The sequence below is a fragment of the Tyto alba genome, unplaced genomic scaffold (assembly GCF_018691265.1).
Source record: "Tyto alba isolate M040663 unplaced genomic scaffold, T.alba_DEE_v4.0 Super-Scaffold_42, whole genome shotgun sequence".
Taxonomy (NCBI): Eukaryota; Metazoa; Chordata; class Aves; order Strigiformes; family Tytonidae; genus Tyto; species Tyto alba.
The window spans coordinates 5,639,778-5,667,614 of NW_024881318.1; the positions used below are offsets into that span (position 1 = coordinate 5,639,778).

Consider the following 27,837-nt stretch of genomic DNA (forward strand, 5'->3'; position numbering starts at 1 on the left):
TCTAACACGGTATCAGAAAGATAGCCTAAAAAGAAGCTCAGTTTCCAGAGCTGCGCTTTGTCTTGGGACCTTTTGTCCTGAATTAATTGAGTAGGTTTGTTTGGTTTAAGTCTGAATTTGGTTTAGGAAATACATTGGGAAAACAACATGTTTCCCACTGATTTATTTATTGCATATTTTGCAACATGTAAGCTCAGCGGTTTGCACTGGAAGCTGTACTGTTTGATAGGAAAAGGATCTTTACTTTTTCCATTATCCAACAGGTATCAACGAGGTAAAAACAAAAATCCCCTTCTGCACATCAGACCATGTATCTTAAAATAATCTCTTTTTAGTTTTCTTCCTGCTAGACTAAACAACTTTTCAGCTCTGGTATTTTCCAGAACTCATTCTCTCCCATTAATCCCCATTTTTCTTGAAGTGCCTAAAACCAGGGAGCATGTTCCCCAAGGAACATGCTGTGCCAAAGAGGATGCTGGAGCTCTGGCTTCCTCTGCGGCACCGTGGCATTGCTGACTCACTTCCAGCTTGTGATCATTTGCTGCTCCAGATCTATTTCTGCCAAAGCAACCACTTCCGAGTCATCTGTTCCCCATCCACTTCTCCCGATTATTCTTGCTGGGGTGGGCGACCCTACCCCTGTCCTTTCTGTACCACATCCGATTTTTCAGCCCTTTCCTCCAAATCCTCAAGACCATTTGGAAACTCTATCCCAGCCCTAGCCTTTGCCATCTCCATGTGCTCTGAATTTAAATTCAGATTTAACTTCTCTATCCTCTCCACCAGGTTATTACTGAAATTAAAGCCCACGAGAGGTGGGTACAGAAGCCCAGGTGACAGCAAAATGCAGGTGACTCTCCCCAGGCTGGGGATTGCCCCTGACAGGCAGTGTGGATGAAGCTCCTCTGGGGTGCGGGGAGCTGTTAAAAAGCCTTATCATATGATCTTTATTGCTTCTTTCCCCACAAGGCCTGCTACCCATCACAGAGGGAAATGAGATTAAAGTGAAACCATTTGTCCTTGGCAAATCTACATTAGCCAGTATTCATCTCCGTATTTTCTTCTTAGCTGCTTACGAATGATTTCCCAATTACTTATTCCATGGACTCTTTGATGTTGTTTTTGAGGAACTGAAGTTAATTGGCTTGTAATTTCCAAGCCCTTCCTTTTTTTTTTTTTTTTTTTTTTTTTTTTTTTTAAATGGAGCCCATATTCCCCCTTTCTCGGCCTACCAGCATCTCATCTCTCTCCCAAAAAACCCACTGCCAAGCAGCTCTGAGATGGCTGGAAACACTTTTTAAGCTATCTAGGATAAAGCCCATCACATAAAAGCTCATTTGAGAACCATCCGTTTATAAAACCTCATTGTAATCCATCCTCTCCTCATTGTCCTGTTGACTCTAACCCTTTGTCCCCACTTTCCACTGTGCCAGCTAATTGTGCTGGACATTTTGGTGACCAGTGGCGCAATGGGGACACAAAATCAGTCTCCTGTGGATGGCATGTGAGGATGATGCAGAAGCATCTCTGAGTACATGATCCTATTTCTCAGAACGGTTTGGATCTCTTGAAAAGTCTTATGTAAAAATAACAGGAAGGAAAGTTTATACTCAGCAGAGATAGCTTCTTAGCTAAAAACACCGAAATAATCTTTTATGGAGACCACAAAATTAGCAAAAAGTCAAGTTTGAAAAACTCAAATGCTTTCAGTTCCTCTTTAAATACTCCAGCTGGGTTACACACTCAGTTCTTGTCCCACTTGTGAAAAGATGTGTTTCCCAGCAACAAATATTCACATTTTCTCATTTTCATATTAGAGCAATTGTTTCCACATGGAGAAAGGCAAGGAGGACTCTACATGGCTCTCCATCCTGCGCCAGCAAACCCCACCATGGCAGCTGTATTCACCGGGGCATTCACGTTTGAGGGTTTGCAGTTCAGACCTTACCATGGCGCTCACCATAGAATTTGGATTTCTACCATACCTCAGTACTCTGCTGAGCAGATACTACAGATAATGCTGCACTGACCCTGAAGCTGTGCCTGCAGCAATTTCGAGCCTCAGACACTGCTCTGCTCCATCCACCCTGATTTTCTGGGAGGGGAATTTTGACCACACCACCGCTCTTACCCCTCTTGCTGACTGAGGACAGCCAGGTAGGATGTAGGCAATGGAACCCTGAAAGATGCCTGGTTAGCTCTTCTGTGATATTTCATTGTAGGTACAAGATATGACTGAAGCAACTCAAAGATGTTTTGGTCTCTGGATCCCAGTGGCAGCAGTGAAAAGTTGGCATCTGAAACCAGATAATACATGGACTGTGTTCAGCACAGGACTTAAACCAGTAGGTCTAGAGGGACAGGAACACTGGCAGCACTGGGTACTGGCAAGCCTGTGCAGGAGGACAGAGTTTTCCCAGTGAAACCTGGAGCATGTAGGGAGGAGAATGAGGAGAAGTTTGCTGAGCAGAGCACTGGCAGGTCAGCTCTTGGGGCAGGGATGTAGGGAAGGACCACAGGCAGCTTTTCAGAAGTGCAGTTTTAATGGCTGGATCCACCAAACTGTAAATCCACTGGCTGGGCAGCCCTAAAATACACGGACTGTGTTCATGAAAATCCCATGCTGGAATTATTCACCCCTCCTTCATGGCATGTTCCTTTTTTTGTGGTTACTCTTTACTCTTTCAAGGTTTAGAGAAAGAAAGGAGAAATTTTCTCACTCGCCCATGGGTGTGGAGAGAGGAGAGCAGCTGATCTTCTCTCCCACTCCCTTCCGTTCTGTGGGTCAGGGGTAAAAAAGAGCATTTATCTGATGGTGCCTGGCTCAGACGTGGTTGGGGAAGGACTCTGATCTTTCCACTTCCACATTTAAACCACAACGACCAAGCACGACCCGTGCACACAGCTGACACCACTAGCCAAGGCCAAACGTAGACCTGTCTCATCAGCTGCCTCCTTTCTTCACTCAGAAACTTCGCAGATTTCATTCAGCTCCTAATATTCGAACGCTGACCAGCTACTCCTGGGCTCCAACTCAAAATTTCTGAGCCCTCACATGAAGATCAGACTTGATTAAATGTTAAGAATTACCTCCAGATGGTGCACCAACACTAGAAGCTTGCATCTTGCTACCGTGCAATTCCACGGGGAGATCCACAGCCGCAACAGAACACGCACATTACTGTAGATAACCCCGAAGAATGCTGATAGTCAGCTCTGCTTCCAGCTGCATGATGAAACATCTGCAGGACTCCTGGGCTGCAGTACTTAGTACCAGAACGAATTCAAATTGATCCCAAAGGTGAGAGATGAGAGCCAAGATGCAAAGCTGCTTTCTCAGGGGAAAGGGCACATCCATGCTGCAGCTGCAGCTGCGCACCAAGACACGAGGTGCTGGCTGGCAGGTACTGGCTGTGACACACAGCTGAAGGAAAAACTTTATTTTTAATTTGTATTTTTAACATATGTTAGGAAAAGTTCTGAGCTCTGCTACTCATGCAAAGCATGTAATTGGAGGCATGTTTGTGTGACTCTCCTATCCCTATTCCTGACTCAGCCAGTCATATGGATCTGAGCAAACAAATCCTTCAAAAAAAAAAAAATGAATAAAAGTACCCAAAAGACATAAACCCCAGGAGTCATGATTTCCCTAAGCAAGTATTTTTCAGATTGCCTGAAGGAGCTGGCAGGAGGGATTAGAAAGGAGCATGACTGCAGGAACATGAGACGGTCTGGAATGGGACCAGTGAGGAAACCCCAGGGAACTGAGAACCAGAGAGGAACTGGCAACATCTCAGAACCCCTGCCTGGAAAGGCCAGGACATCTGTGGGGGGAGAGGGACTTTTCATCCTGTAGAAGGAAGAGACGTGGCATATCCAAGCACTGGCTCACACAGCCACCATAATCCCACACAAAAGAAACAGGCAGCCACTGTGGGAAAAGTTTTGTCTTTTATGATGGGTGGGGATGACTTTGGTTCCCTTAAATTAATTTTTCTTCTAGAGGAAGAAGTAAAAGGTTTCTTTTGTACAAAGAAAAGGGGGAATTGTTTATGAGTTGATAGCCATCAGCTCCTCATACTTCCTCGAAGAGCAAAAAGGCCCTACTGTCCTTGCTGGATTCTCCCACCACAGGAAAAACTGCTCTGGTTTGCTGAGTTGCTTTAACTTATGATGTGATGCTGTCCAACCCCCCCAGTCATTCCCAGCCCTCCCCTCACGCTAATGTTAGCATTCCTGCAGCTGAGTCAAGGCAGTTCAAGCCCCAGGAGCCACGTCATCCTGTTGTTAGGGTTTAGCGACACACGAGCTCTATCTTTGTGCTGATCTGTCTGAACAGGGAGAGAAAGGAGAGGTGACCCCATCGCGTTTTGTGGCTGGGGCACTCCCTTCAAAGCGGTTTGAAACCTCAACCCACATGTAAAGCTCTGAGTTTTGTGCAGTTGTTGGCACCTGAGTCTCAAATGGGGCTTTTTTCCTGGAAAGTTCCTTGGATGTTCCTTAGAGAGAGGTTTCAGGAAGGAGAATCCAAGACAGCAAACCCAGGACAGACCATATGCCATATATCCTATATATATTCCCCCAGTGACGAAACCGTGGAGAACAACACAGTGACCAGGATCCCCTTTGGCATGTAAGTTAAGGAGAATCTTTTTTTTTCATCTAATGTTAATGTAAAATAAACTCACAAGCCATCTGTCTTGCCTTTGGACTAAGATTAGCTATCTTTCAGTAGGAAATATTTTCAAAGCTGGTGGAGGGACTTCACAAAAAACATTAATAGGAGGATTGGATGATCCACACCCCCACCATTATTTTTTTTTTAGATTTCAAACAGGCGGAAGTGCTGCACATTTTTATATTGTCTGTATTTATTTATTACACATAAAATTGATCTGTGTTTTTGTGTAAATGTTGAGACTAAGGCAAAATTTTCCACTAAACACCTCACAAAATATTGAGCAAAACTATACTAGATCAAGGAATTCAGCCCTCCCAACACTTAAATACAAGACTTGTCAGGGGGAAAAGCTGCAGTTCCCTGCTGTGAAGTTGTTTCCCTCTCCCAAACATCTCAAAGACCAAGTCACAAGAGGGTGATAGCATAAGTCTCTACTGAAATAAACTCATGACATTTCAGCTGAAGCACTACTATTGTGGCCTAACACACATTCCAGTGTGTAAATGCTATGTCCAGGGTGTAAATGCTGTGTAACATACAGCTTTGTTGATCCCATCACTGATATCTGAAGTAATTGCGCTGTGGATTTCAGCTGGATGAGAACAAGCTTTACAGTCAGCTTTAAACAGTGACCTTTGGATTATTTTTTTTTTTAAAAAAAACTTGTTATCTGCCAAGCCTGGTTTGTCTGCAAGAAAGCAAAATTCTTGGCAGTATCAGTGCTCCTGGGCTTCAAAGCCTCAGCAGCCGCCTTGCCCTGTGACTTCTTTGCGGGCAATGAACCCGAAGCCACCGCTCGATCCCCAAGCCGGTGTTTTACTTGCCGTTTTCCAGCACCCCGGGCAGCTCCGGGGCCTGTCCTCCCCCCGCGCAGGACGGGCACCGCGGCGGGCCTCGGCGAGGGGCCGGCCCGGGGAGCTGAGGCTGTGGAGCTGACACAGCCGACCACCCCTCCCTGCTTGGGCAGGGTACCCCTTCTCACCGTGCCGCTCGGATCCCACGCTCCGTGCGCTGACTGTTAACACTGCCTCACCGCTCCACCCGCCCGTGCGGCCCGGCCTGTACAGGGCCCGGGGCGGGGGGAAGAAGCCCCCATCCCGCCTCCCGCCGCCATTACAGCCCCCGCCTTCCCCTATCCCCCCTCCCCCGATCGCCCGCAGCCTGCGCATGCGCTGCGCCGCCCCGCCGCCCCTTCTGCGCTTGCGCCGGAATGGGCGCCCCCGGCGTTGCTATAGCAACCGTCGAAGCGGGCCGCGCCGGGCAAGGCCGTGGCCATGGAGGCTCGTCGGCGGTGCCGGGAGGTGACCGGTCCCTTCCCGCGCTCCGTGGCGTTGGTGAGGGACCGCTCCGTTCCCCGGTGGTGCGGGGTACTTGGGGCGGGCACCCTAAACCGGTGCCACTTGGGGCAGGGCCCTGCCCGGAGGCGAGAAGGGAGGGGGAGCCTGGTGCCGTGTGTTGCTGAGGGTCCGAGGGGGACTCACTGTCACCGGTGTGGGTGTCGCTCCTTTCACAGAATCACAGAATGGTTTGGGTTGGGAGGGACCTTTAAAGCTCATCTAGTCCAACCCCCTGCCATGGGCAGGGACATCATCAGCTCGATCAGGTTGCTCAGAGCTCCATCCAACCAGACCTGGGATGTTCCCAGGGATGGGGCATCCACCACCGCTCTGGGGAACCCTGGGCCAGTACCTCACCACCCTCACAGGGAAGAATTTCTTCCTTAGTTCTAACCTAATTCTGCCCTCTGTCAGTTTAAAACTGTTACCCCTCGTCCTACCCCCACCCCCTGACCCAGAGTCCCTCCCCACCTCTCCTGTCCCCCCTTTAAGCCCTGGGAGGCCACTCGAAGGTCCCCCCGGAGCCTTCTCTTCTCCAGGCTGAACCCCCCCAACTCTCTCAGCCCGGCCCCCCAGGGGAGCTGCTCCAGCCCCCCCAGCATCTCCGTGGCCTCCTCTGGCCCCGCTCGAGCAGCTCCGGGTCCTTCTGCTGTTGGGGGCCCCCGAGCTGGCCCCAGCACTGCAGGGGGGTCTCCCCAGAGCGGAGCAGAGGGGGACAATCCCCCCCCGGCCCTGCTGCCCCCCCTGCTCTGGCTGCAGCCCAGGGCACGGGTGGGTTCTGGGCTGCCAGCGCACGGGGCTGCCTCACGGGCAGTTTTCCCCCCCCCAGCACCCCCAGCCCCTCTCCTTGGGGCTGCTCTCCAGCCGCTCCTCGAGGGCCCAGCCTGGGTCTGTGCTGGGGATTGCCCCGGCCCCCGGGCAGGACCTTGCCCTTGGCCTTGTTGAACCCCAGGAGGTTTGCCCGGGCCCCCCTCTCCAGCCTGCCCAGGTCCCTCTGGATGCCACCCCTGCCCTCAGCGTGCCCCCCACCACACAGCTCGGTGCCATCAGGGAACTTGCTGAGGGTGCATCAATCCTGATGTCCATGTTGCTTTGGGGGTACGTGGGCCCTGCATGTGTGTGGTGGGGTGTGGCACTGAGTGAGGCAGCACACAGAGCTCCGGGAACCTGTGCCAGAGTGGGAGGTGGCTGGAGGTTAACTGTGGTGAGAATGTTTGTTTGGTGTGCATAAAGCAGACTGTAAACACCTTCTTGGATGTATAAGGTAAGATTTAAGCTGTAGCATGGGCAACAGGCAAGTGCTGGCACCTGTAGCCATTTCATGCTCTTGTACTGGTGGTGTGCTCTTCACGGCAAGGTTTGTCAGTATTTATTCCTAATTACTCTGAATTCTCATCATTTAGTGTTATGTACTTATCTGGGCATGTATTCAACTTGAAAACCCCACAGAATAACTGATTATATTTTTACCACTGACATACGCTTTCTTTTACAGAGAGCAAAGCCTCCTAAAGAACAAACAGGTGATTTTTACTTGGCCCGCAGACAGAAAGAAGAGCAGCTCCTTGAAGATGCTCGTTTGTTAAAGCTGTACAACCAGCATCGCAGTGTCTGTGAGTGGCATCAACGCAATGAACAAAAATGGTTGCACAGTGTTGTGCAGAAAAAAGTGGATGCGACAATGCAGGAGTATCTGGCACAGACTGATGAGAGACGAGAGAGGTAGCAAACAAGTATCTAATACTAATATCTGCCCTACTATTTTTGACTTAACTGTATGCTTAGAGGAATGATTATGGGAAAAACACTCAGTTGAGCTCAGCTCTGTATGTTACATGCATTGTGGCATGGTATTCATTATTCATCCTAACAGGAAGCACAGGTGTGCTTAATTGGTGGTCAAGCAGCAATGTAGAGCAAACAGTAGCTTTTGGGCTCTCGTTACTACTTACTGAGCCAATCATTAGAGATATGTATTCAAACACAGTATCTAGTATAGTTTAACTGGCATTTAAAGCCTTGTCTGCTAAATGCAAGATAAAAGTAGTATTACAGTACTTGCATGGGTTGATTTTTAGAAAGAACAAAGACTACTTTGATAAAAGTGTCAGAAGTTCAAATTGTTGGGTGTAACTGAGGGTTTTGTTGCAACCTCAATAAGTTAATGTGTAGGTCCTACAAGTAAGAGTTTGCAGCATAGGCATTTGAAAAAACGAGTTCTTTTCATAAGCCTGTCAAAAATAGTAAGGGTATGGCATATTACTGTCTTGTGAAGAACTGAATTGTGCTGTGGTGATCTTAGAAAAAAAAATAATGATTTAATTTCTCAGTTACTCTTTCATGGTAAGTGACTTTGGAGCTGTGAAGGTCATCAGTTTGGTATCCCAGTTTGGTGTGTCTTCATGGGACAAGAATTTTACACCACTTGCAGTGAATCACTGAGGTTGGAAGGAACCTCCTGAAATAGCCTAGTCCAACCCCCTGCTCAGGCAATCACCTAGAGCAGGTTGCTCAGGACTGTATCCATTTGGGTTTTGTTTATCTCCACACAGGGAGATTCAATCACCTCTGTGGGCAACCTGTTCCAGTATTTGACCACCCTCACAGTAAAAAAAAAAAAAAAAAAAAAAAAAATCCCCTAAAGAGGGTGCTTTCTTGTATGTTGAGGTGGAATTTCACGTATTTTAATTTGTGCCCATTGCCTCTCGTGGTGTCACTGGGCACTGCTGAGAAGAAGCTGTTTCCCTTTTCTGCATTCCCTCCCTTCAGGTAAAATGTCCCTGAAGCTTCTCTTCTCCAGGTTGAACAGTTCCAGATCTTACAGGAGAGAGAGAGCTTTAGGAGAGATTCTCCATTAATCATCTTAGTGGCCCTTCACTGCACTCACTCCCCTAAGTCTGTATCTTTCTTTTCCTGGGGAGCCCAGAATTGGACCCAGAACTGCGTGTGAGGTCTCATCAGTGCTGAGAGGAAGAATCAGCTCCCGAGGCCTGCTGGCAGTGCTCTTCCTCATGCAGCCCAAGATGCTGTTGGCCTTCTTTGCCGCAAGGGTGCATTGTTGGTTTATTTTCCGATTGTTTGCCAGGTCGCCCAGGTCCCTTTCTGCAGAGCTACTTTCCAGCGTGTACTAATGCATGGGGTTGTTCTTCCTCAGGTGTAGGATTTTTGTTGAACTTCATGGGGTTTGCTTTTATACAGCTGCTTAAGATCCCCATGCTGTCTTTGCAAGGGAGTCTCAGCTCAGTATGTGGTGAAGAGAGTGCAATTCAGTTTCCAGCATTAGTAGGTCCCTGGCTTTACTGCTGCAACTCCCACCAGCAGTGCCAGTGCAAGTCCAAAGCACTATTGCTCACTCAGTAGCAGGGGCATCCCATTGTGTAGAAGTGAGAGTGATTTCCCAGAGACCACTGTGGCTGGAATTAGTGAGTTTCTGGATTCCTTAGCCCCATGTTTCTTACTGCTAGGATTTTGACATCATTTTCTCATCAGAGATCTTTCAGGATGAAGTGGCTTACAGAGTGATGCTAAAATAACAGAAGGTAGTTTAAGAGAAGATACAATTATAGATGTGTAGAGGAGGGTGGTAAATACCAGGGTGGGATTACACTGAAGGATAACAATAGTACAAGATCAAATTGATATCATCTGGTGACCAATGTAGCCTGGAAGTGAGAAGGATTTGTTTAACAGGGGACTGAAGCTTGTAAAGCAGCACTGGAAATGGGTTTGTAAGATAAGAAGCTTAAATTGTGCCAGGACAGAATCACTCCTGTTGTACTGTAAGATCCCTTCCATGGGCACAACAGGAGTGACCCCTGAGTTAAAATTTGATGTTCCCTTGGATGTTCCCTTCTTCAGCATTTGCAAGAAGTGTTGAAACGAGCCCAGTACTCATTTTGCTCTTGTAACAAATAAGCTAGAGCGCTATCATTCAACAGAAGGATTTTTTTGGCTTTTATTTAAATGTTTACATTACAGGCTTCGTGAGCTGCTGGAGGCAGAGGAAAGTAGGTACTTTGCTGAGATGGAGTCACTTGAAGAAACAGTACAGGAAAAACAAGAGAAAATGAGGAGGCGAGCAAAATTCCTGAGAGAGAAGAGAGAAAAAGAAAGACAACAACTGGTGGCTGAAAAACAAGAGCAGCAATTCAGGTATAGCTATAAAAATAACTTATAAAAGAGAATTTGCCTGAAGTAAATATAAAGAGGCAATTTAACAAGAAGATGACAGTAATAAACTGAGGAAGGAAAGACAAATGTGATTGAAATGATAAACAAAAAAAAAAGGTGATTTGAATAGAGGTTTCTGAGCTTTGTCAGAAGTTGAAAGGCCTCAGCTATGTTGCATGCAGTTGAGCAGAGTATAGTCTTTTCCTGACTTTCAGTGAGGGGGTGCAGCCTCTAAAGATCCAAATTTTCAACACTGTAGGGCTCAGTAAAGTGTGTGAGAAACATTTTTGTTAATAGAGATGAAGGCAACATGTACAGAGAACCATACTGTCTCCATTATTTGATTTAAATGTTGAGATACCGTGAAAACATTATTCAAAGTGTAGTGCAAAACTCCCTGTCCTGTGTGAGCATCCCTGCATTTTCACCTGCCAAGTGAGCTGTTTTTGTAATTCCTTGTTCTGGTGTATAGTTCCATTTCAGCTTTATACTACTTGAGTGAAAAGGGTTCATGGAAGGTTAATTTGGCCTAATTCATGCTTATTAAGCTAATACATTGAAGATTTTTGAAAAATTAAGATTGTCCAAAGAGACAGTGTTTTCATTTAAAGTATACTTTTCAAGAGTATCAGCCGAAGTTAAGGTTTTAATACAACATGAGGTTCTGTGCCAGATCTTCCTGAATGCTGAGCTTGGCAACAGCTTTTGAAGTCATTAAGATTTGCAGGTGCCTATTAGGCCCTGAGGCCTTGGCATGAAATCTGACCTGTGCAATTCTTGGAAATCTGGTTTTCTGAGGAAGGGAGGAAAATAATATTAATGTAATTTAATTGTAATAATTTGAAGTGTCTCTTCCCAGTCTGCCAGTGTTATGGAAATCCACGACACCTGCTTCTCAGCGTGCAGAGGCTGGGGATAAAAATCAACACTTCCTTTCACTTGTGCATAAACTCTGATTAATTAATTTCACAGATAAATGTTGTTTTTTAAATGTGGGGTTTATTGACCAAGACTGCTGTTAAGGCAGTGTATGCACTTCTAAATTCACATGCTGGCTTTAAAATATGGGCCTCACAATTTACAATTCCTAGTTCATTCTCTACCCATCACACAAAGTGGTTGAAATTCACTTTTAAAATTGTTTAGAGGAGATGCTGCTGGAGTGCCTTTTCTTTTGTACTTGTAGCTTGTCTTAAATGCCAAGGAGAAGGGATTCAGCATGCGATTTAGACACCTAAAGTAGGTGTCTAAGCATTGGTATCTTTATATTCTCTGGGAATCTGAAATCATTTTCTACTCAGTAGATCACTAAAGGAACCTAATGTCATCCTGATGTAGGCATATGCCAGTCTGCCAGGTGAACTGAATCCTGGCCTCCACTGACTGCATTGATTCAGTTCCCAGTGATTTGATATGGGAATTTAGCTCACATATACAGTGCTGTTTTGGATGCCTTATTTCAGGTATTTCAACTGCAAAATGAATCCCACCGGTGAATCTCATCATCTGATGATACATACTTAGACCTCAATGCTGCAGTTACCTGTCTTAATATCTCAGGAACTCATTCTTCCCAGTATAGCCTATTGATAACTGGTTCACTCAGTCTCATGGGATCATTCCCATCATCCTTCTAACTTTCTCAGTCTGCTTTTGAACCTAGGCAACATTCATGCCACATAGCATCCCATTAAAAAATGTTGCTGGAGCTTTACTACTTGATGTTCGGCTGGCTGTAGTATGTCAGAGGATTTAGAGGCAGCAGAATCATCTTTATTCACAGCTGTTGTGAGTAGCAATCTTTGAGTATCTTTGCAAATTAATCTTCCTCCTACAGTGAACAGAGCCATTCTCTTTGACTGTCCTGATGTAATGGAAATATGTTTCCATAGTCAGTTACTCACTCTGTTCCTCTAGCTCTGTCTCTTTCTACTTTTGAATGAAGAGCCCTATAAAACCGCAAAACTTCAGTAACACCAGCTGGCAACAGTTCACACTGTTGGTCTCTCATTCGAAAGACAGATATCTTTCTTCATGTATATGCTTAGTGATATTATAAAGTCTTTTCTTCTCTGTCCTTTTTCAATGAGAAAGGAAGTCTCTACTGTGATGATTGATTCTGATTAGTTTAGTAACTTCTAGTATCTGAATCTGTGTGTCTTTGTTTTCTTTAAGTAGCGCAAAATCTGTTTTCCCCCAGTGTTAGCTGTTACTCTTCCTCCTCCTAAACCATCTTGGTCCATGCAGAGATCTGAGAGCAGGCTTTGCTGCTTAGGAGACCAACACTTACTGAAAATCCACAAACAGAAATCTGTAATTGTGTCATAACTTGTCCTCTAGGGCTGTGGTCTCCAAACCTGTTTGACTGTGCACCCCATCAGTAAAAAAACCTTTTAGCACTCACCTTCAATATGTTTACTTATTTATAAATTATATACTTGTAGTACTGTACTAGTATATTATGTATGTTATAAAACATATGCAAAAATATAAATTAAAAGAGGATGAGGTTAAGATGAAATAAACACTTTATATTTTTAATGTTATTTGTTAATGGTACAAAATATATTTTCTTCCTGCACCCCAATGGATTGTCTTGCACACCCCATTTTGGAGACTGTTGCCTCAGGGCACACCCAGAGGAGCCCTCGGAGTAAAAGGTGGAAATACACATGCTTTCCTCTTTCTCTTTGCATGTGAAATTACAGCTATTTTGAATGCCTTTCTGAAACCTGATACAGACTTCTTTATGTTTCTTTTAATTTTATCCAGGCTCTCCATTCTTTTGCTGGTATAGATCCTCAAACCTGAGGTATAGGGGCAGCTGTAGTGTACAGCACTCCACTACATTATTCTGTAGCACAGAAAGGCAGCCCTTTTATCAGCCATGTGGGCTGGGTTTGGAGCTGTAGCCTAAGGGCATAGATTTAACATCTTGTGGATAGTGATGTTAGCCAGATAGGAAGAGTCATTTATTGAAAGGCGACAGAGGGCACAGTCCTTAAACCACTGGAGTCTGGCTGGAATTCATTTTCATGAGGGGCTACAACTTGTATGAAAAGATACTCAGCCAGTTTTAGCCTGAGAGCATGTTCATCATTAGTATCTTTAAAGAAAATTGCAATGTCTTAAAATTTGCATAAAACACATAGTATATCCTCTTTCTTGTGATACCATCAGAAGCATCCATACGGAGAATGTTGTTATCACAGCAGCTTTCTACTGGAGGCATAAAATGCATAAATAACTGGGGGGGGAAATAAATGGAGTTTCTGTCTTTGGGAGGTGGCTACATACAGACACAATTTTAATGTTAAGAAGCTTAAGATAGCAAAGTGAAGAAGAAAAACAGCCATCTGGGGGAGCAGATGTTTATAGGTTGCTGTAAAAGCTGCTTTGAAGGAATTATTTCGATGAAATCAAGCAATTACAGGGTTATTTTATATTAAAATTCTAACCATGCTGAATTTTTATTTAACTTCACTTCCCCTCTGAGAATTCAATTAAATTCAGATTAGTTTATAGTCATGAAAAAGGATAACTAATTCTTTATTCCCTCACTGCAGAAAGAACTTTGAACCCATTGTGTTAAGGTAATACAGTTATTTCTAATGACGTAAGATTTCAAATCTTAATAATGGTATGTTTCCCTCAGAACATTTGAGAAATACATTTTTCATGAATACTGATTAGCACTGTAGCCTTTAATGACCACTAACTTACCCAGAAGTTGGAAGATAGATCCCAGTGTTAAAATGGAAGAAACCTGGCGATGATGTAGTATGCCTGTTGACCTGATTGAAGTCAGGGCCTCCTCTCAGCATGTGCTGTGGCTCGCAGCATAGACAGTGCTGTGCTGCTTTTTGCTTTTGTGGCTGGCACAAGTGGTGGTCAGGAAGTTTCTGTCTCATACAGGAGGTAAAACAACCATCCCTTTTCACTAGCCTGCCCTGGCATCTGCTCCTTCTTTCCTGTATTTCCTCACCCTTCTCTCCTGAAGGCCTGAGCTGAGGATGGTTCCTTGTTCCAGGGACAGTTTCTTCTTTCGGGGATACAAGCTGAACTCTTGGGGAAGAATGCAATGTTTCGTTAGAGGATGTGGTGTGTCCTAAGACTGGGGGAGAAAAGTGCTAAGTGTGGAAGGTTTTATCTTCAGGAGACCTGGTGTTGGTGAAAGGGGACTTTGCAGATGACTGGTTTTTGTTCTCAGTCAGGAACAGTTAAGAGGTTAGAAATGACTCCTGGATATCAAGTAAAACGAAAACTTTGTTTTCATAGCACTGCTTTCCCTTTTGTTGTTTGTGTATAGTGCTTAGCACCTTTCACCACTGCCTCCATGGCATTGTGTGCTTTACAAAGAGACGATGAAGGGAGAGATGCCCTTGGCCCCAGAAGTTTACAGCTGAAATGTGAGGCATCGAACAGTGAATGCTGACAGGAAGAAAATGTGTCAAGACCTCTGCTTCTGCATGAAATTACAGGTCAAGCATTGTGTTCTTTGGCTGTATCTTATTCCTGCAGCTCCAAGGGAAAGTGAGGTGTAGCAATCCTTCCTCTCCACAGTCACAGCTCTGATTTTGTACCACACCACTGTAAATTTGACTGGTTGGATGGCTGTTGCTGTGGCACTGAGAACAAGGTCAGGCTGGCTTTCAGCACTGTCACTTTTTCTGTCTGTCAGCATCTTGTTCGGCCAGTTCTGAACTGGAGAAGGGCTATTTGGGTATTGTCTAAACTCAGAGGGAACTGAGCACCACACAGCCACTCGCTCACTCCTTTCCCCTCAGGGATGGGGAGGAGAAATAAAAGAAAAGGCTTGGGGATCCAGAGAAGGACAGGGAGGGGTGACTCGCCCATTATGGTCACAGACAAAAGACAGATTTGTTAGGGGAAGAAAAAGAACATCAGTTTAATTTGAACACCACCACCACTTAATTTTCCAATCAGACTAGGACAGTGAGAAATACAACCACATCTTAAAAACACCTTCCCCCCACCTTTCCCTTCATCCTGGGCTCAGCTTTCCTCCTATTTCCTCTCCTTTCTCCCCACCAGTGGTGCAGGGGGGCAGGGGATGGGGGCTGCAGTCAGTTCATCACCCATTGTTTCTGCTGCTCCATCCTCCTCAGGGGGAGGACTCCTCACACTCTTCCCCTGCTCCAGCGTGTGGTCCCTCTCACGGGAGACAGTCCTCCACAAACTTCTCCAGCGTGGGTCCTTCCCACAGGGCTGTAGCTCTTCCCAAACTGCTCCAGCGTGAGTCCCTCCCAGGGGATGCAGTGCTCCCAATGACAAACTGCTCCAGTACGGGCTGCCCTCAGAGTCCTGGCCTCCTTCAGGTGCAGCCCCCTACTCCAGCATGGGGACCTCCATGGGCTGCAGGTGGGCATCTGTTCCACCAGTGACCTCCGTGGGCAGAGGCGTGGCCACCATCACTAATTGGCTTGGCCCTGACCAGAGGTGGGTCCGACTTGGAGCTTTGATAAGCTTCTCACAGGGCCACTGCTTTAGCCCCCTCCCCTGCTACCAAAACCCCTGCCACACAAACCCAACACTTCAGGGAAATGCTCTTTGCAGTTAATAAGCCCTGAGTAATTTTTATTAGGCTGGTTTAGCATGGAGTTTTATTGATAAAGCTCTGGTAGATCTTGTAAGCAAACACATAATTATTACACACTGGAGATTGCCTCAGCCACATAGTAATGATACCAGGAGCTGTTCTCATTCTGTGCTTGTTAGCAGGAGGAGGGCAGGAGGTGATGAAAGAGCAGTGTCAAGCAAAGAAGCCATTATTCTAGAGCATAATTTTACTAGTTTTAGGGCAGAAAAGAGTTATAGATCACCAGTCACATCCCGTGTTGCTAAACTCTTTCCCCATTTGCCTCATTGCCAGTGGATATAGCAATTGACCTCAGGGAAATTTGCACTGTTTCTGTAGCCTCTGTGGAGGTGTGAACCCATGACCCCAGATAGAGAATAATGCTCCTACTAATTCTATATCTGAAACTCAGGTCAGGCAATATAGATATAGGTTTGGATGGAGACAGCAGCTATATTGGACTGAGGAATCATTTATAAAAGTGAAGACTTTGAAAGACAGATCCTTAGCAGAGCCACAGAATATGAGAAAGCAAACCACCAAATATCCAATTCTAGTGCTGGTGAACTTAATTTTGCTTTTAAGTAAAAAAAAAAAAAAAAAAAAAATCTTAGGCAATGGAATTCATTCAGATTTTATTCCATTGCTGTAGTTACAAAAATTAAATATCCTGATGTGGAGCCTAATAGTACCGTGAGATAGTTGCTTGATGAATATTTGATATTTTTGCTACACAGGATTGTCAGCTAAATGTTATATAAAGTAATAGTATTTCACCTTGTAAAGGTAACTGCTGCTGTCATGCAGTGGTTCATTCAGTCAATGATACCTTATGATGTCTGCTATGAATTCCTAAATAGCATTGCAATAATCTGTAAAAGATGGTTTCATTCAGTGTGGAATTATGAGATGTATTTTTATTTTGCAGTATTTGTGTGTGTCTATCACAGGTCCTTACAGCTTATAGATCCTTAACAGTTGTAGACCTTCACCATTGTCTGCTAGTTTCACATTTTGATTTTATGAAAATCTATATCCTGGTTATAGAACACAGTTAAGATGTTTGTATATTGTTCAAATTAAATATTGATAGCATATGTTGATCTCAGTAGGGTTTTGTTTGCAAAAATAAAAGCAGAATTTGTAAATAGTTGTATGTTTTTCAACTGAAGATAAGTATCTGCTTATATGCAACTCAGTTGTGGTGAGTGAAGGAAAATTGAAAGTTGCGTTACTTCTTTGACTTTCTATCTTCTCCAGACTTTTATTGCAGCTTTTCCAAATTATCCCACAAAACTGCATTTAAAAAATTAATACATTTCTGGTGGTTCCTATTCAACCATGTAACATACATTTCCATGCTCATAGTATTTTCTGAATATGAATGAGCTTTCAGGTGACTAATAAACCTATTCTAAGTCTTCATTTGAATAAAGAGCAGCCTACATGTTTGAACAAGCATAGTGTGCATGTCAAAAAAGAGTGTGTGTGTATATATATACACAAACCCCACACAACTCATATTCCAACTACATATATACATTATATATACACAATATATATATAACGTGTATATATTGTGCATGCATATGTAGGTTTTTTTTTTTTTTACAACTGCAAATATAAGACCTATTCACCTTACTAATGTCAAAATCTTCATCAAATCAGGCTTTCTGTGGCTCTGTACGTCTCACAAGGAGTCAGTGTTAGACCAGGTGTAGGAGTTGTCATCCTAAGCCATAGTCCTTTGAGGAGTTATGGGCTGGGACCCTCCACTCTTCACACACCTCCAGACTTGCTGATAATTTTGAGACTTATTTTTTTAAACTTTTATGTTGTCTTTCAGAGAACAATGCGAGGAGCTTCATGTACAGTGGATGAAGAAGCATCAGAAGGAATTGTGTGAAGACCGGCTGGCCCAGCTGGCTCTGAAGGAGGAATTGAAAAAGCAACAGAAGAAGGAGGAACAGATGTTTGCAGAGCTTTGGGAAGAGGATAGGTTGGCTAAGGAAAAGCGAGAGGCAGTGGAGATGCAGAAATCAGCACAACAGAATCGGGAAATCCTGAATGTGCTCAGTGCCCAGGTAGCGGGGCTCAGTGCTCAGAAAGAAGATGCAAAGCGGCTGAAGGAAGAAGAGGCTCAATTGCTGGTAATTTCCATATCGTTCTCAATTCAGGGTTGTGTATAAGGCTCTACTAATGAGAGACTTACTAGACATTTAGATTAATCCATACCTTATTTGTATCTTTGCTGATTCCATTAGTATCTGAGACTGTCCTATTATGCTAAGCCTCTTTTCCAGATCTGTGACAAATGCATTCCTGTTTACAGAGGGAAATGCATCTTTTTTAAACTTAGCATTGTAAAGGATTTTGGCATTCAAAACGTCTAAGAGCCTTTGTGGGAAATGGAAATGTTTTTAAGCTTTTGCCAGACACCTTTGCAATTTTCTGATGTCCAGTTTCCTGCAGGATAGCTAGAGAGTCTTGTGTCCCAGCTGTAATGTGTAACACCAGATCTCAGACCATGACACACATGTTTAATCATCACAGTATGTGCACCGGGAGAAAGCATCAGGAGTTTGCTGCTCCCAGAAGGGAAGGTGAGCCAGGAGCTGAGGGTGACAGCAGGGCAGGCAAGTACACTGTCCTCCCCAGCCAGAGTCCCTCAGTACCTGAAGGAACAAAGCAGAGCAAGTCTGCTGACAGTAGCTGGGGTCGTCTAACAGCCCAAACTGCTCGGCAGGTCTGTGGTGATGAAGTCCAAGATGAAGCCAGGAAGTCAGGTCAGCAGGTCTGGCTCAGGATCACCCTCAGGCACAGATGTACCTGCAGTATAGCTCACGTAGGCACCAAGGGTGAGAGACTGAGCCTGGCTGCAGGTCCCAAGCGACTCCTCTCAGCCCTTTCTCACACTGCTCTTCCCCAGCTCCCCGATCCAAGAGTCACGTCGGGGCTGGCTGTGAGCACAAGCAGCCCAGCCGCTGCAGAGAGGCTGCAGAGCCTGTTGGTGCACTCAGGACACTGGCACACGTGTGAGGAGACACTTACATGAAAAATCACAACTGCTACTGCCTCAGTTGACTGAATTTCAGAATCTACATTAATTTTTTTTTTTTTTTTTTGTAACAAATTAGCAAGCAGTTCTCTCACCTGAGTGCTGGCTGCTGTTGGGTGTCACACTGTGGGAGGCATTTGGCTACCTTCAACTGTTTGGCCACTGTCCTGGTTTGGGCTGAAATAGAGTTAATATTCCTTTTCAGGGACTAGATGAGTGCTGTGTTTTGGATTTAGCTTTGGGTTTGGTATAGGAAGAATGCCAATAGCACACTGATGTTTCCAGCTGCTACTGAGACTTCAAGGACTCTCTGACTCCTCATGTTCTGCCTGTGCACAAGGGCACAGGGAGCAGGGAGGGAGCATGGACAGAGCACCTGACCCAAACTGGGGTTGGGAAGGGGCTCTCTCTCGCTTCTGGGATTTCGATTGTGGGATCTTGGTATCTCAGGGTCACTGGCCGGGAACGGGCTGGATATTGGTCAGCGGGCGATGGGCAATTACATTGTTTATTGACTGGTGATAGATTTCCTTTTTTTCCTATCATCATCATTGTTCTCGTTTTATTGCCATTATTAAACTGTTCTTATCTCATCCGGCGAGTCTCCCTTCACCCCTCTGATCCCCTCCCACGTTCCCAGGTGGGGAGGGGGACGGGAGGGTGACCACCTGCGGGGGTTGGTTGCTGACCGGGCTCAAACCATGACAGCCACTACCCTCTTTTTTCCTCATCTCTCCCAAGTGTAGGCTTACTGTGATTGTGCTGGCTTTAGTGGGGCTTGGTAGTTCACAGTATTCTGTGTTGACTTTGTGAGTTATGAGAGATTATTTAGTTTAGACTCGGTTTTCATTTTGTAGCAATTTACATGTAGCAATTGAATGATCACTCAGTATACTCTGTTAGGCACTGGAAACTGATGTTGGCAAGATATATACTCCACTACTTAAAAATAATTTAAAAAATACTGTTAAACAGTAGAGTCCTTACTCCAAGCTAGACTGTAATGTTTCACTTATTTAAAAACATGCAGAATAAAATTATTTTTTGGTAACAACTTTTAAGGCACTGCCAAACCTCCCAGGCAAAGAACACTTCTACTTAACTGGCCTTTTCAGAAAAACTCTCCTAGTGTAGCTTCCCCCAAAGACAGCTGCTTTGGGCTCCGTCAAGGAGATTCATTTCTGTTAAAGTGGTTTAGCCTCTGAAACAAAAGCTTTCTTCAAAGGGTCCCTAAAGGAGAGTTTCCATATTGAAAACGGGATGTAATCCTTTTCAGCAAAAGAGGGATGTGACAGATCGCCTCATTACAAGTTTCTCAGTGTGGAGTTGGTAGCCTGTAATGATGATCAGGGGTTTCATCTGGGTGTAGGACACACTATGAACTGCTAAGTGTCTGTCTATAATGGTTATTCTGGTTGTTGCAATGGAAATATATTATTTAGTGAAGCAAAACTTGAACCTTTGCCATGATAGACTATATATGCGCATCAAGATATCTTAGGCCGGATGACAAAATAAAGAGAGCAATTTCTGCATTAGCTACGTTATCTACATTAACTGCCTTCCTCCCCCTTTGTCTTTTCTCTCCATTAAAGAATTGCAATTTCTTGAGAAGGTGATTGAAATTATGTTATTTTGGCTGTAGTCTCACAAGGGCTAGACAAGTTTCTGCCATAGCAGGTTGGTCCTGGATGGCAGATGGACGGTTGGTAAAAATTTCTTCGTACATTTTCAATGTTGTGTTACCCCATCGTATAACCTTTCATAGAATAAACACCATGGATCCCATCCTTGGCTAATCTCATACAGCTTCACTGACATCAGAGTTCAGCCTAAAATGTGTGCCAGCTTGCCCAGTAGTCTGCTAACTGTTTCCACCTTCTTTCCTTCTTTTCTGTGCAAATCTTTTTTGATTACTTAGTAGTTCAAATAATATCTACTGAGTTTCAAAGCTGTTTTACCAACTTCTGAAAGTGAATTTGGCTATTCAGGACAACAGCAAAGTCAGCTTTGGCTTTGAAACACTGGAAGAGTCAGTAGGTGCTTTATGTGCAGCATAACAAGTTATGTTCTTTAGGAGGTAGAGCTTGTATTTCTATATGGGGAAGATTAGACACATTGTTTATGACAAACCCACTGATGCATGTTAGAATATTTATTGACATTACAAAAGAGTCATTGAATTTAATAACAGGTTAACACAAAACTGTGTACCTTCAGGACAGCCAGGGCATTGTTTCTGAAACCTGTGGATAAAACTTAAATTCAGGATGTTCAGGAATTATGCTAAGGTACTTGGCTAAGGTATTGATGCTGCTTTGGGACTTTTTGTTTCTTTTGGCTAAATAATCTTGAATATACATATACCCATTCAATCTTGAATATATGTTTGCTTTTTTTAATAATTTCTGTCTTAAGAACTCAATTTTCCTGTCCATTTTCCTGTTCTTTCCAATATAAAGTAGAATGGTTTGAAGCCATGGAAATTCAGTAACTGCCCATCAGAATATAAGGATGCAATTACTTTGTGCAACCTTATGTCTGCTAGAGATGCAGTGCTCTGAACATTCAGCACAGACACAGGACAGATAATATATGCAGAAACAGGAGTAACATGGCTTTGTTACCAGTTAGTGGTTAGGGCTGCATGTGAAGACTTGGATATAGATCATACGTGCTGCAATGATACCAATTTCTCTAAAGGGATGATTCTCTCTACCTGCTTGAAATATTTGGAGTACATTAGGCATTCCAGTGTTTGCCACTGAAGTGCATGTGATAATTAAAGAGAAAAATCCTGAATTCTAGTGAATGATATGCTAAAATGTCCATGCTTTAACAGGTCAAATGGATGACACTAATTCTATAATGTCAGTAAGAAAGGCTTTAAAAATTTATCTTTGCTCTTCCAATTAAACTAATTCTAGCCATCACTTAGTTTGAAGTTATGCAATGATTTCACAAGCTGGCTGTTTTTACCATTGCAGGAAGAACAGCAGCGACTGCTTAAGCTAGAAAACCAACAACTTCGGATGGAGAAACTACAGAAACAGAAGGAATGCAGGGATACGTTGCTCAGTGCAGCACAGGACAAGAAGAATCGTCTTAATGAAGAAAAACAAGGTGAACTTGCCCTAGAGATGAAGATCTTAGAAAAATCTCTTCGGGAACCCCAGGAGGACACAGAGGAGAAAACAAAAAGAAAAGTAAGGCGTTCATTGTGAAGTTGTGGGGTGTCACAGATGAAGTGATGCACTTCAGTCATAAGAGAGAAGTAGAAATATGTTTATTGATATAAAACAGATATTTAACAAAGTTTGAAAGTAAATGTGACAGTGGTTTAAGAAGATTCGATGGCAAGGCTCACTTGGTATTTACTGCACAGAGGACAGGGTCAGACTAAACTCTCAGGGAGACCCTCCTGTTGAGTCATGAGGTTCAGAGTGGACCCCTTTGCTTCCTGAAGCCCTTGGCAGAGAGGAGTCTAGGTGCAGCTGAATCCACCCCTAGTCCCAGATTTGTCAATGGTTTATGTCTAAAGGATTATATGTGCACAATCAATCCTTCATATCACTTAGATAAGATTTCAAAGTTTTAGGTTGCTATTAATCATTTACTGTGAATCTGTTGTGGCAGGGACTCTCTCAACCTCAAGGAGTAACCCTGAGAGACATCCCCACTCAAGGGGAGATCCTGGCAGGCAGCCTGCTGCCCTGCAGGAGAGCTTGGCAGGCCCTGGGCTGTGCGCTATTTATGGAGTAAGATAATTGACTCAAAGTCATATTTGCATACTCAATACAGATGTTAGTTTCTTCCAAATTTGGCTTGAGTTGGACACTGACCAGCACCATGGGTAGGTGAGTACACTGTTCAAATTAGCCCTTGGCTGTTGTGTTGTTATCTGTCTCCCCCAAATCCACTTTGAGTCAGATGCAGCCGTCAGGACTGGAGGCATCCATTACCACTGCCACTGGTGGTTATCATGTGAATAGGGTTATGGGAAATACAGGTCAGGTTGGTGGGGGCAATACCTCATCTAGACTAATTCTGTAGTCCTTAGCAAATTGCACAGTATAAATGAGATGAGACACAAGCCCTTTTCTCTGAACAAGTTGATTTTTTTGTTGCATAGCCTGTCGCCTCTCTTCCTACCAGCGTTCTGCTTCTCTGAAGAAGCCCACTATTTGTTAAAACCACAGCAGGTACTTCAGAGCATGCTTTGCTATCAGGAAGGTTACTAGGCTACACAAAAGAAGGCGGCTCTGATGAAATCCTGGAATTTTGTCCCTCTATGCTGTAATGAAAACAATGAAAGTACATAAATCACCCAAGCTTTTTCATCTTTATACTGCATGGGGATTTAACAGAAGCTGCAAAAATATTCTTTATTTCATGGACCCGATTTATTAAATATTTGTAACTGCAGAAGAAGGTCAGTATTTAAGTTATTCTAATCCACTAATACTAATAAATGGTTTTAAATCTTTAATAGCTGGAAATATAGATCCAAAACCTCACGTTAAGTATCTTGGAGATGCCATGAAATGATGGATGTGTCTGTCACTTCCTAAACTTAAAACAAGGAGTTTCCCTACTTCAGGGTGAAAACGGGTCTCCAGGTACCTTTAAGAGACAGAGCAGGGAGCTGTATTCGTTACTTTGCTTAAGGTATTTAGAAGCTCATGTGGGTTAGGAAAGTTGTATAAACTGACTGTTAGACCTTGTCACAAAACCAGAGGAGGAAATATTCATTATTATTTATTATAATATTTATTGGATCCCAGTGCTAATGCTGGTGACAGTGAAGTAACCTGGTCAGCTGTGGAAAGTTTGTAAAATGTGTTGTAGGCAGCTGAGCTGCTGTCAGGGGAGGGATCACTCTGTATTTGTTCTGCTCTTATGCTGTTGTCCAGGCACTGTCAACTGGTCAGGAAGGGTCTGCACAGCTCTTTCCTATGGCAGGGTTTGGAATGGAGCTTTGGGCTCCCAGTTCCCACACTGGCCACAAACCAGCACTCTTCATGTTTTGAAAGGCTTTTTTGAACTCATTGACTCAGATCTGCAAATGTCTCTGTGTTTGCAGCAAGAGCTGCTGAAGGAGCAACAGACTTACCTGGCACACCTGGCTCAACAGCTGGAGGAGGATAAGCAGCGAGAAAAAGAAGAGGACAAGCTGCTCCAAGAAGAGATGGAAAAGGTTTGGGCCAAGAAGGCTGAGAAAATGCGATTAGAAAGGGAGGCTAGAAAGCAGCTACTGAAAGATGTCCTGAATACAAGACAACTACAGATCGAGGAGAAGTGTAAGTAATAACACCTCACTGTCTGTGCACCAAACCTACTGCATGAATGCAAGTCTTGGCAAAGGCAGAGGGAGTACAACACACTGCTTTTGGGGGGATCATCTGGCCCAGCATGCGCCAGTTTTATGGACAGCAATGCTACTGTCTCTGAACCTGCTTCTGCAACTTTACTCCTACAGGCATTCCTTACACTTATCTCCCATTGCTGTCACAGAGCAAAGCCTGGTAAAGTAAGGATTGCATGAGGAAGCCTTGTTATTATTAATTACATTATTATTATTAAGTTCTGAGTGTGAAATCTTTTCTATTCTGAATGGGTGAAAACCAAATAAGCTGAGAATACGCTTGCCATTGTGTGCCTCTTTGGAAGCAACAAAACTCAGGCTTGCTATTTAAGCTACTTGGCTTGAATACAGGTCCCTTCAGGCTTAGCATGGAAGTTTTTTGTTGTTGTTGGGTTTTGTTTGTTTTTGTTTTAGTGCAGAGAAATGCAAAGGAGCAGGAAGAACTTGCTCAGGAGAGGAAGTTACTAGCTGAAGCAATCACAGAACTCAAGCATGTAGAAGAAGAAAACTATGCAAGGTATTTTTCTTTTATGCCATCAGTTCATTTCATTGCAGATCAATCTTATAAACATGTGAGCATGCTAGTTCTCATTTTCAGATAACTGAGAGCACTGGGTGGCATTTCTTCTGGTCACAGAGGCTCTGCCACCATGCAGCCTATCAGCTCCAAACTGCTCAGTAGCAGCCCTGTTGTATTGCAATTGGTATTAAATCACTAATTCTGATCCCACTTTACAAATAATGGTGTTTCATTATTGATGCTTGTTTTGGTCTTTTTGAACTATCATGTGACTTGGATCGGTGATGTTTGTTAAATACATCCGCTCGTACTCTGAGCTGTTATTAGGAGTGGCAGGGGTTTGGGGAGGAGGGTTAATGAAAGGTTAGTTCATTACTTACCTAGGAGAACTAGGTGACTCAGCAAGGCTTATTGCTACACTCCACCCACCCACATCCCTTAAACAATCATATAGTCAGCCACCAAAATACCAGACTACTGCATGTAACCCAGCTGCACGGGGTTCTTCTCACTTTACAGTTCCTCAGGGTGAGAACATAGCTACAGACAGTAGCTGAAACGTTCCTCTGGGTGTCATGCAAAGCCTAGGGCCAAAGGCCTTATCCCACTTACTCAGTTTCCCTTTTGTACTCCTGCCCTTTCTCCTTGGAAGGTAACTGAGTAGCTCCTTCCAGAGCCAGTATCTGTTGTGTTCTCAGATGGCTTTATGAAGGAAACATGCTGGGCTTCGTTTTGGATGTGCTTCACTTAAGCAAAGATGGCATTCAGTGGTGTCGGTAGGTGGTGGTGGTTCAACTGCATTGCGTTAGCACACAATGTCAAGACTAGACTGTTGGCATTTTAAGTGTCTCTCTGAGCCTGTGTGGCTCCTGCTCCAAGTGCCTGAACACATAGGTAAGCTTCCACTGCTTCTCCAGAGGGTAGCGAAAGGAATATATGAATCTCAAGGTAGAATGGAAGAATTATTTCTTCTGACAGCCATTTCCTAGAACATTGGTACAGCGCTGCAGCAGGAGCCTGCACCCTGCCTTCGCCATTGGCAGTAGCTTCAGTAGAGTGAGGTAGTGGAGATAGGGTCCAAAGCTGCTGCAGCAATGAGCCTGAGCTAGGAAAGGACTGGGACCTGACACTCTTGTTCTGTGTCCTCTCACCACCACTGTGAGGGGCAGGGAAGGCGTGCTGATTACAAGGAGTTGCTCGTGCTCTTTTTTTGTTGTTGTTGTTAAGTGCTGATTTTTACAATCTGCTTTGTAAGACACAACAGAATGCAATTAATTCTCTGAAGAACGTAAAGTTAACATGTAGCATTTGGTTAGTAGAGTAGTAGTTATTCTTAACACTTACAAGGAGTTTTGAATGCTTCTTTAATCTAAGGTTGAATGCTAACAGGTTAAATAATAATATTAACAATAATATTAATAATAATAATAAAGTTTTTTATTTTTTTACCCACACCTCATAAATCAGCTATTCATATGTCATTTACAGAAAAGTAAAGGAAGTGAAAGAATACCAAGAGCAACTCAGAGCTCAAATCGCCGATCGACAACGTGCCCATGATGCTGAAGAAGAAGAGAAGCATCGAGAATATGAATCAGCTCTAGCAGCAGAGAGAGCTTACAGAGAAAGGGTACAGGACATTCTATCAAGGCCTTGTGAGAAACTAGGAAAAAACCACCCTTTGAGAAGAAAACTAATGTCTTAACTCTCCATAAAATGATTTATGAGGATTTTTTAGCTCACTTGGTTGCCTTTAAAAACATTTTCTAAGGGTGTTTCTAACTGACTCAAGTTAGCAGACCTCTCTCCACTGAGATGCTCAAAATACTCAACTGGAAAATATAAGAAATGTAGTATTTTAAAAGCTATCTTTTTCCCTATGCTATGGATTTTTTTTGACAAAATGACTGATCCAAATCAAAGTGTTTGACATTTTAATACAAGAATTCTGTATGTTCTCTGCAGTATAATAATGTATTATTATGACATGAATGATATGCAAGCATTCTTCAAAATCTGCACAAAGGAAACTTGTGGTAGAGTTTCAGCAAGCTTTTATTAAAATGCCTTTCAAAATTCAAATATTTGCAAAATCTTTTTTTGTATTTAAGCAAAAAGTACTTGGTAACTCATCTTCAGTTTCCTTGTTAAATATACAACTATGAATCTATTTTATTATGGGATGGACAGTAAAAAGCTGATACTGCTTTGCATATATTCTGATAGCCACTGAACGATCTTTGGAATATTGGACTCCCAAAGCTAGTCCACAAGACCTCTGCTTGGACAGATTTAATTTTGCAGGACTGAAGTCATCCTTTTCTTGCAAAAAGAGTTACTATTTATCATTTTGATGGCAACTCTGCCTCTTTGGACTGCCTTGGCTTGCCACCAATGCCATAGTCTGAACACACAGAATGAGGGGGGTTGGAGCACCAACAGTATTTTAAGACAGAGCAACACAAAAAGCGGCCAGATGTCAGCAGGAAGGCCTCACAAGGGTTTTGGCTGTGCAAAAACACCAAAGTGACACCTACTCACTGCCCTCCCAGGCCCCCACGTTAATGGTCAGATTGCCCTTTATGCAGGAGGAGCTGTGGGTGACACGAGGACGGGTGGGAGCAATCCAGCTTCTCCCCGTGGTGTTGCCCTCCACCAGCTCCCCGGCTGTATTTTGTTAGTTTTTCCTTTTCAGAGGAGGGAAGTGAAGAATCCATTTACAGCTTCATATTCTTTCTTGCTCATAGACTTTGTGGCTTTCAGAAATGTTTTATCATCTTTCTTGAATTTTTCCATTTGAATCTTTGCTGCTGCTAATCTGCAGATGTTTCTGTCTCTTCCTTCAGCTTTTCAGCTTTCACCATCTTTCCTCCAGCCCCTGCTTTTCCACCTTTTTCTTCTCCAACTTCCATTCCTCACTAAGCACTTCTTTCAACTCCCTACCTTCCCTTTTCAGTGTTTGGCTCCCTGTTGGCAGGTACCAGGACTCTGGTTTTTGTTGCATGGGAATGTGAACAGAGAATCTGATAAATGCCAGGGATCCCAGGTCTCTTGGAATTAATTGGGAGTAAACTGCCTGCACAGTTGCCTCACCCTCTTGGTTTAAA

At 43.8% G+C, this 27,837-nt stretch overlaps 1 protein-coding gene across 3 annotated transcripts; it reads left to right on the forward strand.

Annotated features, from left to right (window-relative positions):
* Nucleotides 1–5,921: 5,921 nt before the first annotated feature.
* Nucleotides 5,922–26,812, forward strand: CFAP53 (cilia and flagella associated protein 53). 3 transcript variants are annotated; one of them, XM_033011198.2, is made up of 8 exons: nucleotides 5,922–6,015; nucleotides 7,514–7,740; nucleotides 9,997–10,170; nucleotides 17,634–17,937; nucleotides 21,833–22,051; nucleotides 23,929–24,145; nucleotides 24,625–24,727; nucleotides 26,219–26,812. In XM_033011198.2, the coding sequence occupies exons 1-8, from the start codon at nucleotides 5,956–5,958 to the stop codon at nucleotides 26,433–26,435; spliced, it is 1,521 nt and encodes a 506-aa protein (XP_032867089.2). In that variant the 5' UTR covers nucleotides 5,922–5,955; the 3' UTR covers nucleotides 26,436–26,812. The 3 variants fall into 3 exon arrangements, with proteins under 3 accessions (XP_032867089.2, XP_032867088.2, XP_032867090.2); XM_033011197.2 differs by having other exon boundaries at nucleotides 5,954–6,048; XM_033011199.2 differs by lacking the exon at nucleotides 9,997–10,170 and having other exon boundaries at nucleotides 5,954–6,048.
* Nucleotides 26,813–27,837: the final 1,025 nt, after the last annotated feature.